This window comes from Bos indicus x Bos taurus, chromosome 5 (assembly GCF_003369695.1).
Source record: "Bos indicus x Bos taurus breed Angus x Brahman F1 hybrid chromosome 5, Bos_hybrid_MaternalHap_v2.0, whole genome shotgun sequence".
Classification (NCBI taxonomy): Eukaryota; Metazoa; Chordata; class Mammalia; order Artiodactyla; family Bovidae; genus Bos; species Bos indicus x Bos taurus.
Window position 1 is genome coordinate 87,848,310 of NC_040080.1, and position 15,125 is coordinate 87,863,434.

Genomic DNA, 15,125 nt, shown 5'->3' on the forward strand with positions numbered 1-15,125 from the left:
TGTTCTGGGCAGCGCACAGTAGTAAGTGTTGTCCTTCTGGCTGCAGCCAAGGGTAGGTGGACTGGGAAAGCTCTAGGTCCTTGGGGAGGGAGCGTGCTGTCCCTCTCACCTGGAGAGGAGGTACAGTGATCCGAACAGGAGGAGGATGAGTTTCCAGAGAAGCTGGGCGTGAGTATCGACCTCAAAGGACGGTTCCCCTCGTCCTCACTGTTGCGAACTGGAGGCTGGAAGGGAAAGGTGGAATGTCAGAAGCCCACATTGGAGGTCACCTTCCTCCCCCAGCCCTGGTCTTTTGTTTACAGGAGGGGCAGTCCTCCCCAGGGTCAGAGGGCAGACCAGCTTCCAGCCCTCCCCAGGTGCTGTGCCCAGATCCCCTCGCCCTCCAGCCCATATACCCGGAACTGGCTGAAGTCGGAGTAGGTGTCGTCGTAGGTCTTGTGGTGGGCTTCCAGCAGGGTGGTGATGATGCGCTGCTGCTCCTCTGACAGCTTCGGCCGCAGGCTGTCCTTCAAGGCCTCCTCCTCCTTCCGCTTGAGGATCATCTCCCGCTTCCGCTGCACTTCTTCATCAGTCAGGATGACTGCAGGGGTGCCGGAGGGGGGTGTCAGGAGAGTGGGGCCTGCAGCACCTCCTAGGAACGTTCCTCCAGGTATAAAGGCCCCAGATGGGAGGGGCTGTGCCCTGACACTCAGAGCTCACCAGGCCATCCTGCCACGGGGACCCAAAGCCCATGATATGGATGGAAGAGTGGGTGCTGTATGTTGAAAAGGCATGAGCATGAGAGAGGAGGAAACAGAGGATTTGGGAGGCAGGATGCTTGGGCATCATTAAGGAGACCAGGATCCCAAGAACAAGATGTCTGACTCTGAACAGATTGAACTCTCCAGGCTTCTGTTTGCTCATTTCTAAAATGAGGAGTTTGGACCATAGGATCTCTTCTAAGATCCTTTTTTGTTCTTTCTTCCAGGAAGCACGTGGTGTGGGGATCCTACCTCAAAGGACCAACTGCTTTGAGACCTGAATGCAGCCCAGCACAGAGCAGATGCTCACTCAGGGGGAGGGAGGGTACAGGGTCCCAGCGTCAGAAGCTAGGAGATGCTGAGAAGACCGCTCTACGTGGTCATCTCCATGTAACTTTCCAGGCATGTGATCTACTCTGACCAAAGTAGAAAGACTTTGCCTCTTAGGTTCCCTGCAAAACAACCCCTCTTTCAGTCCTTCCAGTCTTAAAATTTCTGCCCAAGAAAGTTTTCCAGTCCTTCAGAAGTCCCCGAGGATAGATAGCAGCTCACAGCTCTATCTGGGAAGCTCTCTCCAGTGGCTAGCCAGGGTGTCTGACTGCAGGGGCTCCAAGCCTCCCTGTGCTGGGTGACTGCCGGGAGGGTGGGGCTGGGAGCAAGCCCGGCACACAGACCTCCCGGCCGGGCTTGCAGAGCGCTGACGGCAGGAGTGGGCACTGGGGCCCTCGGCCTGTAGCTGCTTGCTCTGTGCTAGTCTTGCCAGGGCATCTGCCCACAGAACCAAGCGTTTCACAAGAGCAGGAAAAAGAACCAGAATGCCAGAGTGGGTGGCTTCAGGGCTTCAGGAAAGGCCCATGGGCCTTGGCTTCTTGGGTGGGGTAGGACGAGAGAAGTGGGGGTGGGGGAAGGAGAGCCTGTGGTGGGTGTGAGTGGGCAGGGCAGGAAAGGGAAGCCGGTGGCGGAAGATGGAGCGTTCCCTCCAGAGCTGAGGTAAACCGTACCTAGAGGAAGACTGGGCGGAGGCCACGCCCAGGTTACTGACTCACATACCCAAAGAGCTGCCCGCCCTCCTCCCACAGAGGGTGTCAGTTCAGACCCCAAGAGATACAGCCAGATGAGAGCCGGGAGGAGCAGGGAGCACCCCATTCAAGGCAGGGTGTGAGATGCTAGCCTGCGAATGCCAAGATTAGGGACAGAGTCCTTCCTGTTCACCTGAAGGGCAGGCACAGGACGAGATGAGGCTGGGGTTGGGGGGACGGCTCTGGCTGCCCACAGGGGTGCTTTTCAGCCCCACAGGGCTCTCATAACCCTCTGTGATTCTATGACATCACTGTCCTGCTCAGAAACTTCTTCTGAATTCTTTCTGCTTACCATGCCCCACCTGAAGCCAAGATTCTTTGTGATTTCCCTTCTTCCTAACTTTCCAACTGTACTCTTGCCTGGAAAGTCCAAGGATGGAGGAGCCTAGTAGGCTGCAGTCCACGGGGTCGCTAGGAGTCAGACACGACTGAGCGACTTCACCTTCACTTTTCTCTTTCATGCATTGGAGAAGGAAATGGCAACCCACTCCAGTGTTCTTGCCTGGAGAATCCCAGGGACAGCGGAGCCTGGTGGGCTGCTGTCTATGGGGTCGCACAGAGTCGGACACGGCTGAAGCGACTTAGCAGCAGCAGCAGCTGGGGTCTTGACACAGCAGCTGGTCTAGTTGCACTGGGATTGCTGGCCTGTGAATATGATCTGCTTACTACTGCCATGGCCATTTCCCGTGTGCTGGATGCCTGTCCAGATGGGTCTTCTCTCCCCAGTAGCCATGCAGATTTTATCAGTTCCCCAGCACTCTGCTCACACCCTCTTGTACCACAAAGGCTTCTGTATTGCCCTGATCGGCAAGGAGCAATTTTTCCCACACACATTGGCACCCGATCTTTTTTCACTCTGTCACATTTATGGTTATAGGTTCCAATAAATACTTGCAATAGAGAGAGCCTAAGTTCAAGGTCTTCTTCACTGGAACTGCAGGGTATCTAAGGATGGGGGCTGCATCTTACAATGCCTATATCTCTCATGCCAAGGCTAGCCCAGTGGGGCATCCTCAGTGGTCTGATGCGCTGGAAACCCAACATATCAGCACTGACTGTACCTACAGTGTGCTGGTTGTCCCCTGGCTCTGGACATGCACCAACGATGCCCATCCCCTACAATTTCAGAATGGCACACTCCACCTGCCAGTCCACCAGATCGCTGAGCAAAGTTTACATTTTCAAATACTTGTGACAAGTATTTTCAAGACAGAACCCATTGTAACGGAGCACCTGTAACATCATGTAACCTTTGCTTGATGATTCAGAGGCATCGTTCTGAATAATGATTGGACTTTGCAGGAACAATGTTATGACCTCAGAACCATATGGGTCTGTTTTTCTGCACTGTGTGACTCAGCCTGCTATGATTTTGAGTTCCTATGTTAACTCTTCCAACCAGTCTATCCTGCTGTCTTAAGCTATATGTTGTCTCTTCTTACTGGAGTGTACCTTTATCCTCCTTAAGAGTTACTTCTAATCTGCTGGGAGCCAGAAACTCTGGTGATCAAGCGGTATGTCATAAAAAATACCGTTAATAAATATATTGTTAATAAAAATAAAGTTTTTTTTTTTTAATGTACCAAGCCCTATTCCAAGTACTTCTTACATATTAACTCACATTATTTGGTCCTTTTAATAACCCTTAAGGCAGATGCTGTTATCCTCATTTTACAGGTGAGGGGACCTGAGAACCAGAGAGGCTATCAAGCTTGCTCAAAGTCACGGAGCAGACAAACAAGTGGTAGGGCTGGAGTCGGGTCTGAGCAGTCTGGCTCTAGAATCCAGGGTCCTGACCACTACTCCACACTGCCTATGACTATCATCAGCTGTGAATGCTCAGCCAGACCCTGGTCTTCAGCTGTGGAGTCATGACACACAAGGTGTTCTGATCCACCCGAAGAGTGCGAAAATGATTACATAAAGTAGCAAAGCTTGTAAGTGACTTACTTATAACGTTAAGAGATTTGAGGTTAACCTTATGGCATTTCTCCTCTCCATCATTTCTAGCAAATAGCAACCATCACCCTGTTTGCAGCACTAGAGGAAGAAACACTAAGATCTGCTGGTTTCAGATGAAGGCTGCCAATCCATGGACCTCCCTGCAGGCAACGTTGGCAGGGGACTAGGTAAGCTATAAGCCTCTCACATATGCAGATATTGTTGTGACTTATAAAATAGTTCATTTGCTTAAAGGGGTTGTTAATTTCATAGAATCCTTAAAAAATCATTTTCTCAATAAATTGCTACTAAAAACACCATTACTGTCATGTAGGAGAACACTTTTTTGTTGTTTGTTTTTGTGTTTTTTCAGCTTAAACAGTAGAAATTTATTTTTCACTAGGAGGCACATTTTGAAGTTAAAAGCCCATTGATGGGTTTGTCAGTGAATAAAGGGCATGAGTTGTGTACATGGACTTTGTGAAACCCATATGGCTGCTTAGTAGCTTCTCAATTACTGTCTGACTGGGCAAAGGGCTTTGCTGAAGTTAACCCCATGCAAGATGTTCCCTATTCCATGAAGTCAATGATCAAGTTAGGGAGTCAAGATCTGAAAGCACAGGCATCTTAAAAGCATTTCAAGTTGCCAAAGGTGGCCTAAGGACAACATTAGGTAAACAGACAAAATTTTTCCAAATGAATGACATTGACAATATCAGATGTGGGTGATCTTCTTGATCTGTAAATCAGTAGGGGATGCAGAGATACAAAGAAGCACAATGGGGAGCGAATATTCAATCATTCAACACATATTTATGGAGCACCTACTATCAGAGGCTGTGCTCATGATGGGCAGAAAAGATGTCCAAGTATAAGAATATTAAACAAGTTCACATGTGCAGGCCAGGTCTATAAGAGGCCAGAACTCAGCTGTGAAATGTCTTGGCTCCAAGGACATCAAGTCAACCTGGACTTGAAGAGACAGAGAGAGTCTTTAGTGAGAACAAATTCTCTTCAGTCCATCCCTTAGGGCCCCAGGCCTGGAAATGCAGAGTGGAGGAGCTCTGGCCCACTGAGGAGGGTAGGGGAGAGTGGAAAGGGGGACCAATGGGTTATGCTGGGTGGAGCCCACAGGCCTGGCCTTTGGAAGCACATAGACCTAGATTATTAGCTTTGGAGGCATGATATTTTAGTGTCTCTGAGATTGCCCATCTATTACAAAAAATAAAAATAAAAACAGAAGTAATTACATATTCAGGGATTGTTGTCAAATTTTAAGAAGAAGGTGCTAGTGCTTGACACTCATATAGTAAGTGGCCAACAAATGTTTGTTCCCACTTGCATCCCTGCTCCCTTCCCATGCCTCCTGTAGGGACAAGCCACCTGTTCATCCCCACCAGAAAGGAGCCTGGGTTTCCAGCTTCCTTCAACAGGAGCCCTGGGGTGTGCTGTGGTTTTACTAATGTTGACACTCAGTTGTCTCCAGGAGGCTAGGCTTTGGGGATGACAGCCAGCCCGGATAGTCAATAAGCAGATCCCCTAGGGATTGATTGGAGCTGGAGAATTCCAGGCCAGACATATTGACAGGTCTCCCAAAGTTTGGCTAAACAGAGGCAGGAAATAGAGCTCTTCCCAGAGGACCTTCCTTTTGGGGCAGTGGAAAGAGTATGTTCAGTGTTGCCCCAACATTTCCATCTTACCTGGAGCTCTGGGGCATAGACCCCAAGAGCTCAGCGCTACTAGCCCATCCTGAGCTCAGCATCCTTGCATTAGAATGGTGAGAGGGGTGGGCACTGGGCTGCCCTGAGCATAGAGCAGCATGGGAGCATGGGGCTCTGTCACAGGGACTGAAGCTGAGGTGGGGGTGGCTGAGGCACAAAGCTGATTGGAGGTTGGGGGTGAGCATCCATTTCTGGGTTGCTGGACCCCCTACCATATGGCATTCCTGGGGCCAGGGCACCCTGGAACACTTGAGACCTGCTCATCATGGTGGATGCGGTGCTCTCCATGGGGACCAGGAGGGATCTAGGAGGGGACAAGGAGTTGGGTTCTAGTCCCAACTTGCTTTCTGACCCCAACCCTGGTGCTTTTGCTTTTCTGGGTTTCATATGATTTCTAAGTGTGCTTTCTGTTCTAAGCTGATGAACATCTCTTTTCTTCCAAGATACCAGGAGACGCACCTCTGGGACATCACTGAGGCTGGCCCTGACCAGAACTCCTGTGGCAGAGCCTTACTGGATCCCAGGTATAAGTCTGGGCCATTCTTGGCTGGCTGGGGCCTTAGAATCATGGCTGTCTGCCCTGTGGGGGCTGTGTGCTTGGAGTGGGCAGGGACTTCACTTTCTGCATCCTGTGTCCAGCCCAGCACCTTAAACAGAGCAGGCTGCACGGAACCGGCATGTGAGAAGCCCCATGAGGCACCCAGGCCTTGAACCTCCACGGCTCCAGGATAAACAGGAGAGGGGTGGGGCAGGGGACCAGGCAAGGAGTGATCCGCCTGCCCAGGCCTGCCTGCTCCTGTGGGGCTGAGGAGGAATGACGGCTTGGAAACTCCTTCCAGTACTGCCAGTGTTGACTGGGGAGTTGCAATCAGGAGAGGGGCCGTGGCCCACCAGAAGAGAGCCTGTCAAAGCCTGAGGAGGCTTCTGTTTTCCCCAAAACAAAGAATTTCTTTCTTAGCAAGGAGGAAATTTCCCATCCCCTCAGCCCCGTCCTGTGGCTTTTCCCTTGTTCGAGACACATCTCGCCTGTACCCACCCACCTACACACACCCAGAATGGGCCCCATAGCCAAGATGACCTCCAGGTCTGGATGCATCTGAGTGCCTCTCTTGAGCTTCCTCAGCCCACAGTTCATCAGGACACCCACACAATCACAGATTCTGGAGAGGATCAGGGTACAGAGCACAGACAGGGGTGAGCCAAGGGACAGGGCAGGGCAGAGTGTGCAGAGAAGGTACCCATGCTCAGGGCAGCTCAGTGCCCTTGCTTCCAGTCCAGGGAGGGCCTGGCCAGCGCTTCCCCAGGTCCACTGGATTTAATGGCATCTCTGGTTACCAAGTAACTCATACTAGAGCTCAGATGCAAACTCCAGGAGTTGTTTTTAACAGTGAATCAGAATATGTCAACCTGTCCCACTGGTCCTCTCCTGCAACCCCAGAGCTAGACAGGAAGTCCTAGAAGATTGCTCGTCCTTCTTCATCTGGATCTAGAGGGTCCTGCTGGAGTTTGGTGTTTCCCCTTGCAGGATCTATCCACCTAGCCCTGGGTATGTGCTAAATCGCTTCAGTTGTGTCCGACTCTTTGCCACCTGGTGGACCGTAGCCCACCAGGCCTCTCTGTCCATGGGATTCTCCAGGCAAGAATACTGGAGTGGGTTGCCGTGCCCTCCTCCAGGGGATCATCCCATCCCGGGGATTGAACCCACATCTCTTACATCTACCAGCATTGGCAGGTGGGTTCTTTACCACTAGTGCCACCTGGGAAGCCCTAGCTCTGGGTACCAGCCCTCAGATTTGCTCACTGGGCCAGACTGACTGGAAGGGTAGGGTGGAGCAGAACCCCCCCGACAACCAGGCTCTGAATATTTCTTCTCCCCATCAATCCTGCCTCTTCCCACCCACAGCAGCCCTATCCCCCAAAGCCCAAAGAACCCTGGGGTCCTTGAGCCTCATCCTTTCCCCAAAGGGCTTAAGAAAAGGTTGCTGTGAGAATAGCGATGAAGTCTCAGAGGAAGATTAACCTAATGGTGGGGACTCATGAAGGCAGTGTCCCCGTCTGTCCCTCCTCACAGGCCTCGCACGGGAGAGGCACTTTCCAGGCCTCTGGGATACACACACAGATCCTAGAGAGGCTCACAGGGCCCCTTGGACCTTGGAGTTTCAGCCACCCTGCCTCAGGCTGCGGGTCCCACTCACGCCGCAACTCGGGGCCCCAAATCATGGCAACTACAGAGGAAGAGCAAGCGGACCTCTCTGGCCAAACGCCCAAAAGGCGGTGCCTTCCCCTGACCTCGCCCCCGCCCCGCCCCTCCTCGGCCTCGCCGCGGAAACTCACATTCCTTCATCATGCCGATGTCAATACAGCGCTTCAGCCGGCAGGCCTGGCAGTGGCGGCGGTTGTCCTTGGTGATGCGGCAGTCTCCATTGAAGGGACAGGTGAACAGCGCCTTCCGCTTCATGCTCCGCCTGCCGAGAGAGAGCAGGGGCCCTCCGCTGGGTCACCCACCTCGCAGCCCCTCAGCCCTGCCTGCATGAGAGAGCCTGTGACCGTGAGACCTGCTGGCCAAGCCCCTGGCTCCAAGACTCCTAGGGAGAATGGGCGCCCAGCCAAGCCCCTGGCCCTTCTCAGGGGCCACCCCTGCCCAACCCTCTGACTTGCCATGTGTGCCAACATGCCCTCCTCCTGTTTACTGCTGATTCTTCCCCCATCCTTGCTTTTATTTACCTTTAAAGTCCTCTACTCCTCCTTCTCTTTTTTATTACACAGGAAATACAAGTGAATTAACCTAACAAAATTTTTTTAATAAATACTGAAATCTGCAGAGCAGCTTTCATTGCCTTTAGCTTTGTGTGTGTTTATGCAAGCCCAAAGGTTCATTTTCCTAATTCTGGCTTTCTCCCCTGCTGCCAGCTACAGCACATGGGACTTTTATGAGGCTGCATAGAGGCCATTTTGGCACCCAACTCCAGTACTCTTGCCTGGAGAATCCCATGGACAGAGGAGCCTGGTGGGCTGCAGTCCATGGGGTTGCACAGAGTCGGACACGACTGAGTGACTTCACTTTCACTTTTCACTTTCATGCATTGGAGAAGGAAATGGCAACCCACTCCAGTGTTCTTGCCTGGAGAATCCCAGGGACGGGGAAGCCTGGTGGACTGCCGTCTATGGGGTCGCACAGAGTCGGACACGACTGAAGTGACTTAGCAGTAGCAGCAGAGGCTATCTTCCTAGAGGTTCCTCTTACAGTGAAGCAATTTAGCAAAGAATAAAGACTCCCAAGTTGGGGTCTTAGGAGTGTGAAAGTGTTAGTCACTCAGTCATGTCTAACACTTTGTGACCCCATGGAACTGTAGCCCACCAGGCTCCTCTGTCCGTGGGATTCTTCAGATAAGAATACTGGAGTAGGTAGCCATTCCCTTTTCCAGGGACTTTTCCCGACCCAGGGATAGAACCTGAGTCTCCCACATTGCAGACTGATTCTTTACTGTCTGAGTCACCAGGAAGCCCAAGAATACTGGAGTGGGTAGCCATTCCCTTCTCCAAGGGATCTTCCCAGCCCAGAGATGGAACGTGGATCTCCCACATTACAGGCTGATTCTTCACCATCTGAGCCACCAGGGAAGGCCTTAGGAATGTGAGTTCTTAGCTTCTTGGATACTGTTTCATCCCCAGAAATTCAAGGAGCTTGATGAAGCTGAGCCCACAGGCAGAAGGTTCCAGGCAGCTGGCCCTTGAGAACAGCTCAAGGCAAAGGACACGCAGTCACCTGGGAAATAGCCGCTGTTGGCTTTGGACCTCAGCCCCTGGTACCCTCCCATCACAGCCCTCATACCCAAGGGGCCACCAGCAGACTGGGCAACACGGGGAGGTGGGGGTGTTGGCTATTTCATGGTTTACCCCCAGCCAGCCCCTGCAGCGACCCCCCAGGGAAAGACTGCATCTTGCAAGTCTTTCCAAGATCTTGCCTATGGAAAGAGAAACCCTTTCTCCTTGTGCCTGCATACATTTACCGCAGCTTCCCAGAGGAACAGAGGAACATGGAAGCACCTCAGTTAGCCTGAAATGAGACCCATCTGTGTGTTCCAGGACCAGATCCCCCTTCACTCCTTTCTCTCTTTCTCACCTGGTGGTTCCTGAGGTGCCACCTGTTACCATAAATGCTCAGGCCCCAGAATGCCCATGATCCTCTAAACCTACTTAAGGACCAGAAGTTTCTAATTAGAGCAAACTCTCATTTCCTTTTTTTTTTTAACAGCTGGGCATTTTGCCTGGGGTGGCTAGCTGAGAGGCAGCTGAGAGGCTTCCCTGTCCTCCCACCCACTGTCTGGTCTGGCTCACAGTCACCCTGTTCTTTTTCGAGAGCCATGGGCACCAAAAAGAACACACATCATGGTACCTCTAGACATGCGAGCTGAAGCCTCTCACAGCCCTGCACTGGGGGCCGAGAGCTTCTCAAGGCCCCAGAGGGAGGGGGCCCCAGTGTCCTGTCGAGGCCTCTCCTTCCTCAAGCTCTGCGGGCCCCACCTCTGACCCTCCTTGGTGGGCACTTCCCTCAACTGCAAATTTGCTTGGAAAGAGAGTTTGAAACGTCATCCTTTTCCTTTCATCTTTCTCATGCTGCAAAGCTGAGGCCTCACCCGGGAAAGCTGGAGACGGCCGCTCAGCCCGACTTTGCCCGACAACAGGAGTGGACTCCACAGAGGCTGGGATAGGACTCCGAGGGGTGCAGAGCTGGGTTAAAAGATGCTGGGGGCGGGGGCCCGTGTCCTTGCTTTCAACCGTGTACTCGGAGTATGAAGCCCAAGAGAACTGAGATAGAGACAGAAGGAGGAAGAGGACCAAGACCATGACGAGGAGAGAGAAGTGGAGAGACAGGAGGAGGTGGAGCGGGAGAGGAAAGGAGGGGGAGAGGAAGGGAGGGAGAAGGATGTGGTCAAGCACACGACCTCACAGCAGGGCTCAGGCCAGGGTACGAATGCAGCCTGGGCTTCTTACCCTTTGCCACCCCTTGTCCTGGAACCCACCAACCTTGAATTAAGTCTCCACATTGTTTGAGCAAAGCAGAAAGCAGCCTATGAATGCATGGAGCTCTAAAATTATTATTATGAAAACATGCAGTAACCAGCCCTCCCTCAGCTCCTCTACAGACAGAATCAGAGGCAAGGAGCTGGATAGTGGCTGGGGAGACAGAGGCTGTGCCTCGTGAAGAACATCATCACGCTCTGGGCTGTGGGGTTCAGCGTCCGGGGCAGGGGGTGGGGGCAGAAACCTCCTTCACCAAGTCCAACAGCAGACCCAGGCCCTTCCCGGAGCCCGGGTTCTGCAGCCAGCCCTCAGGCATGTCGGCTGTTTGCCTGGACCATTTCCCTGGGCTCCAAGTCCTAGCTCGTCCTGTTCTGCCGCCTTCTAAGGTGCAAGCCACTTGTACACGTGTGGCTGTCATCTGGTCTCTGCCCATGAGGAGTCAGGGCAGCCAGACTGGCCAGCTCTGGCTCTGCGCTTTGTCCTCAAGATCCAGACCCCGCCCTGCCTTCCTCCCAAAGCTAATTGCCTGTGAGTTGGTTTGGTTTTGAGAAACAAGAGCCTCAGGTTTCCATGGGAGCCCATTTCCTCAGAAGCGCTCTCAGCCTCATCCTCTGGGTGGTTGGCAATTACATCCTAGCTCAGGAAAGGGGGGTAGTGGTGGTGCAACCAGGCTAAATATAGATGCAGTTTCTAGAAAGCTGGGGTGAGAGAGGACATTGACCGATTCTTCTGCCAGAGACCAATTCATCAAAACATGAGACAGGCAGCTCACAAAAGCATCAGGTGCCTGGGCCAGGGTCTCAGGCCTGGGACGGGAGGGTCCTTCTTTTTTATTTTTATTTTTCGGGAGGGTCCTTCTTGAGTAGGTGATCCCTGCCAGCAGAGACACACCGTGTAATGCACAAGACCAAGTGCTAGCTCTGAGCTGTGTCTCTACTGCAGCTCCAGTGTCAGAGAAATTCCAGAGCCTGGTCCAGGTGCAGGCTCCTGCTAGAGCTCCTGATACCAAAGGTCTGTGTGGTCTGATAGTGAGACCTACGGGGCTCACTGTGTGTGGTGACCACCAGGGCTTCTCAGCAGATGAGTTAAAAAAGAAAAGCCAACTTTAAGGAAAGGAAGGTTGATGGTAAGGAGCACAGGCCTCTTTTCTGGAGAGCACTTCAGCAAGACAGGTATATATTGCCACATGGCAGTTTTGTTCCAGACCACCATGATAAAGCCAATATAGCAATAAAGTGAGTCACACAAATGTCTGGTTTCCCAGTGCATGTAAAACTTATGTTTATGCTGTATTGTGCTCTGTTAAGTGTTCAACTGCACTCCATCTATAAAAACAATGTACACACCTTAATTAAGAAATACTTTCTCACTAAAAACTATTAATTATCATCTGACAATGCAGAATTGCCACAAGCCTTCAATTTGTAAAAAAACACAACATTTGTAAAGTGCAATAAAGCAAAACACAATAAAATAAGATCTGCCTGTATCTACCAGTATGTAAAGTGGATGGAGCCTTTACTCATACAGTAAAGCCATTATCCTGGAAATGGGTAGACCAGTCTCATGTAGGGACCTGAGAACTGGATTGGGAAGATTTATTTTTCACTTATGTCCCCTTTTGAACTGTCTACATCTAAAAAGAAAAAAAAAAAAACATTCACAGGAGTTATTCATAGGACCAAATACAGCAACAAATAAACACCACCCTTTATAACTATTTTAAAAATTTAAAGGAAACACAGGCTTTGGTCACATGGATCTATTTGGGCTTACATTCTAACGCACAACCTTGGGCAAGTCACTTAATCTCCCCATGTCTCAGTTTCCACATCTGTAAAACGGAAACCACCCTACAGAGAGGGTGTTGTAAGGATTATGTAAAGGAAGCAGGACCTTTACTGCACCTTTAGTGCTTAAGCACTAAATAAAGGGAAGGGAGAGGAACTGGCAGGCAGGGGCAGTGGGAGGGAGTGCTGACAGGTGGCTGAAGACAGCAGTGTGTGACTTTCCCATACGAATCTGAGACCCTGGAAGCAGTCAGCACGTCTCCACTGACTCTCAGCATGGCTGGTGTGGGGCTCCATAGGTAGAGAGGCTCGAAACATATCTTCGCTTCATGTGTTGTTGCTTCTGATGTCTAGACCCACAGCCCTCTGTGACTTACAGCGACCAATGTCCAGTTTCTCTGAGTGCCAATCAGGTCCCACAGAGTTCTTGACTGACACGAGGGTCTCTAGAGCTCCCTGGACAAGCCCTTGCTTTCTCATATCTGATATTTAACTCCTGTTTGGGGACCTTTTACCAGAGACCCTTGCTGACACATCACAGTTACATATGTTCCAGGTCCCATAAGAGAGGATAGGAGAGGACTATCTGTTCTCAGAAACTGCAAAGGAACAGTGATTAAAAGCACCGTTTATCAAGAGCCTTCTCTTCCAGCACTTTACATATTCTCTCTGAGGCTCTCAACAGCCTAGTGGGATAGGTATCCTCCCAATTTTATAGGTGATACAAAAAGGCAATGGAAAGTGAAATAATTTGTTTAATGTCACACAGCTAAAAAGTGTGAAAACTGACATTAGAATCAAGATTGGTTGGATTCCAAAGTCTCTGGGATTCTTATGTAATATGGTCTTTAACATGAATCTACCATATCTCAATTCCAGCTGAAGCAGGTGTCAAAAGTCTGTCCCCCTAGAGTCCACAGGCAGGAAGCAGGTGCTATTTGAAGGACTCATGTAGGACAGAGAAGGACAGAGGCAGGACCCGAGATGGGCAGGTTGGAAGTGGGGGTGACCTCTGCCCATCCTCTCCATGGGCACCTCTATTGCCAGGACACAGAGAGGATTCCCAAGTAGCACCGAGAGGGAATTCACACCAGTGAGCCCTGAGGAGAGCTGGGTTCTTAAAGAAATAAAACTGACCAGAAAGAAATGTACAACCTTCCTCATGTCCAGGGAGCTGCCTTTCTTGACACCTCCAGTGGCGTCCCCTCTCCAAATATCTGGCTTCTCCATCCAAACTTCCAAACATCACTCTTGGCTGCTCTGAACATGACCCTCCTCATTCTCTTCCATTCACATCCTTGAGCAGCTGCCAAGCTGACCTGGACAAAGTTCTCTCTAGCAACACTGACCTCTTGGTGACTGATTCACTTGTCCAAGGAACAACCTGAGCGGCCACTTCTCGCCTCTTGGTTTACTCTACTGCCTTTAAGCACTTTGAGTCGCTGGACACCTGCCCCATTTCTCTGCCTCCCTTCACATCACAGCTCCTGCAAATATCATTTGGGTGAACTTCCTGAGAGCCAGAACATTCCTCATGTTCCTGGATCCTCACAAGCCTACACTTCCCCAAACCCGTCATAAATGAGGTCCCTGAGCACCTCGGGGCTCACAAATAAGGAGGCATTGCTCCACATCGTCTTTGTCAGCTTGGTGCTTACTGCAAATATCAGCTTCATGGAGTCCTGATGAGGAGGAAGGCGACAACACAGAGAGGCAAACGGCGATCTGTTTCTCAGGCTTGCCTTTCAGGCAAGGATTTTAAACTTCACCATATTCTTCATTCTCTTCATCAAAGGGGTCTTTCTGATTTTCTTCTCATCCTTTGCACCTTCCCTTATATTAGAATTTGGACAAAGCCATTCATGACCAGAGATTCATCCACAGATCATCACTCACTCTCTCTATATATATCTTTATCTATCTATCTATCTATGCTTTATAGTAGATCTGCATATTTTCCCCCTGTGGCTCTTGCTTATGATTTGGTTGTTAACATTGTTCAGTCATCTAGGTGTGTCCTACTCTTTGCAACCCCATGGACTGCAGCACACCAGGCCTCTCTGTCCCTCACCATCTCCCAGAGTTTGCCCAAGTTCATGCCCATTGCCATAGGTGATGCCATCCAGCCATCTCATCCTCTGTCACCCTCTTCTCCTTCTGCCTCCAATCTTTCCCAGCATAAGGGTCTTTTCCAATGAGTTGGCTTTTTGCATCAGGTTGCCAAAATATTGGAGCTTCAGCATCACTCCTTCCAATGAGTATTCAGAGACTTCTCCAGCAACACAGTTTGAAAGCATCAATTCTTCGGAGCTCTGCCTTCTTTATGGTCCAGCTCTCAAAACCATACATGACCACTGGAAAGACAGTAGCCTTGACTATACGGATTTTTGTTGGCAAAGTGATGTCTTCACCTTTTAACATATTAGGCTAACATATTACCAAGACATATAACCATCTAGAAGCCTGTCCATGCCAACCTTCTATTCTCACTGGAAATAGCATCTTTCTCTATGGATTGCATGTATTCCAGAGGAGCAGGAAGTAGAAACAACATGAAGTGGCTTGCAGGAGTAACTGGCTGGCAATAGTCTCTAATTCTTGACCATAGGTCAATAGAACCAACCAACCCCCATAATCACACTTTGGTTTGATTATGAGTCTTAGACTTGCTGAAATGACCACAACTCACTTCTAGAGCAATTTAGTTTGATTTAGAAGTCAATCAAACACTCAATAGTCAAATGGGCTTATATCCCAGGGGTTAGAATATGGTCAGTGGCTCAACCCTAAGGTAATGCTTTTTCCTTGAGAACTGCTCTTGCAGGGCCG

At 50.5% G+C, this 15,125-nt stretch overlaps 1 protein-coding gene across 1 annotated transcript in view; it reads right to left on the minus strand.

The window, feature by feature from the left end:
• The window catches only part of VDR (vitamin D receptor), a 58,707-nt gene that overhangs the window by 15,952 nt on the left and 27,630 nt on the right, over positions 1–15,125 (minus strand). The window contains exons 4-6 of the mRNA XM_027542683.1: positions 7,816–7,946; positions 396–580; positions 110–224 (exon numbers count right to left, since the gene is read on the minus strand). Of these exons, the coding sequence (XP_027398484.1) occupies positions 110–224; positions 396–580; positions 7,816–7,946 (431 nt within the window). The remainder of the gene's footprint in view (positions 1–109; positions 225–395; positions 581–7,815; positions 7,947–15,125) is intronic.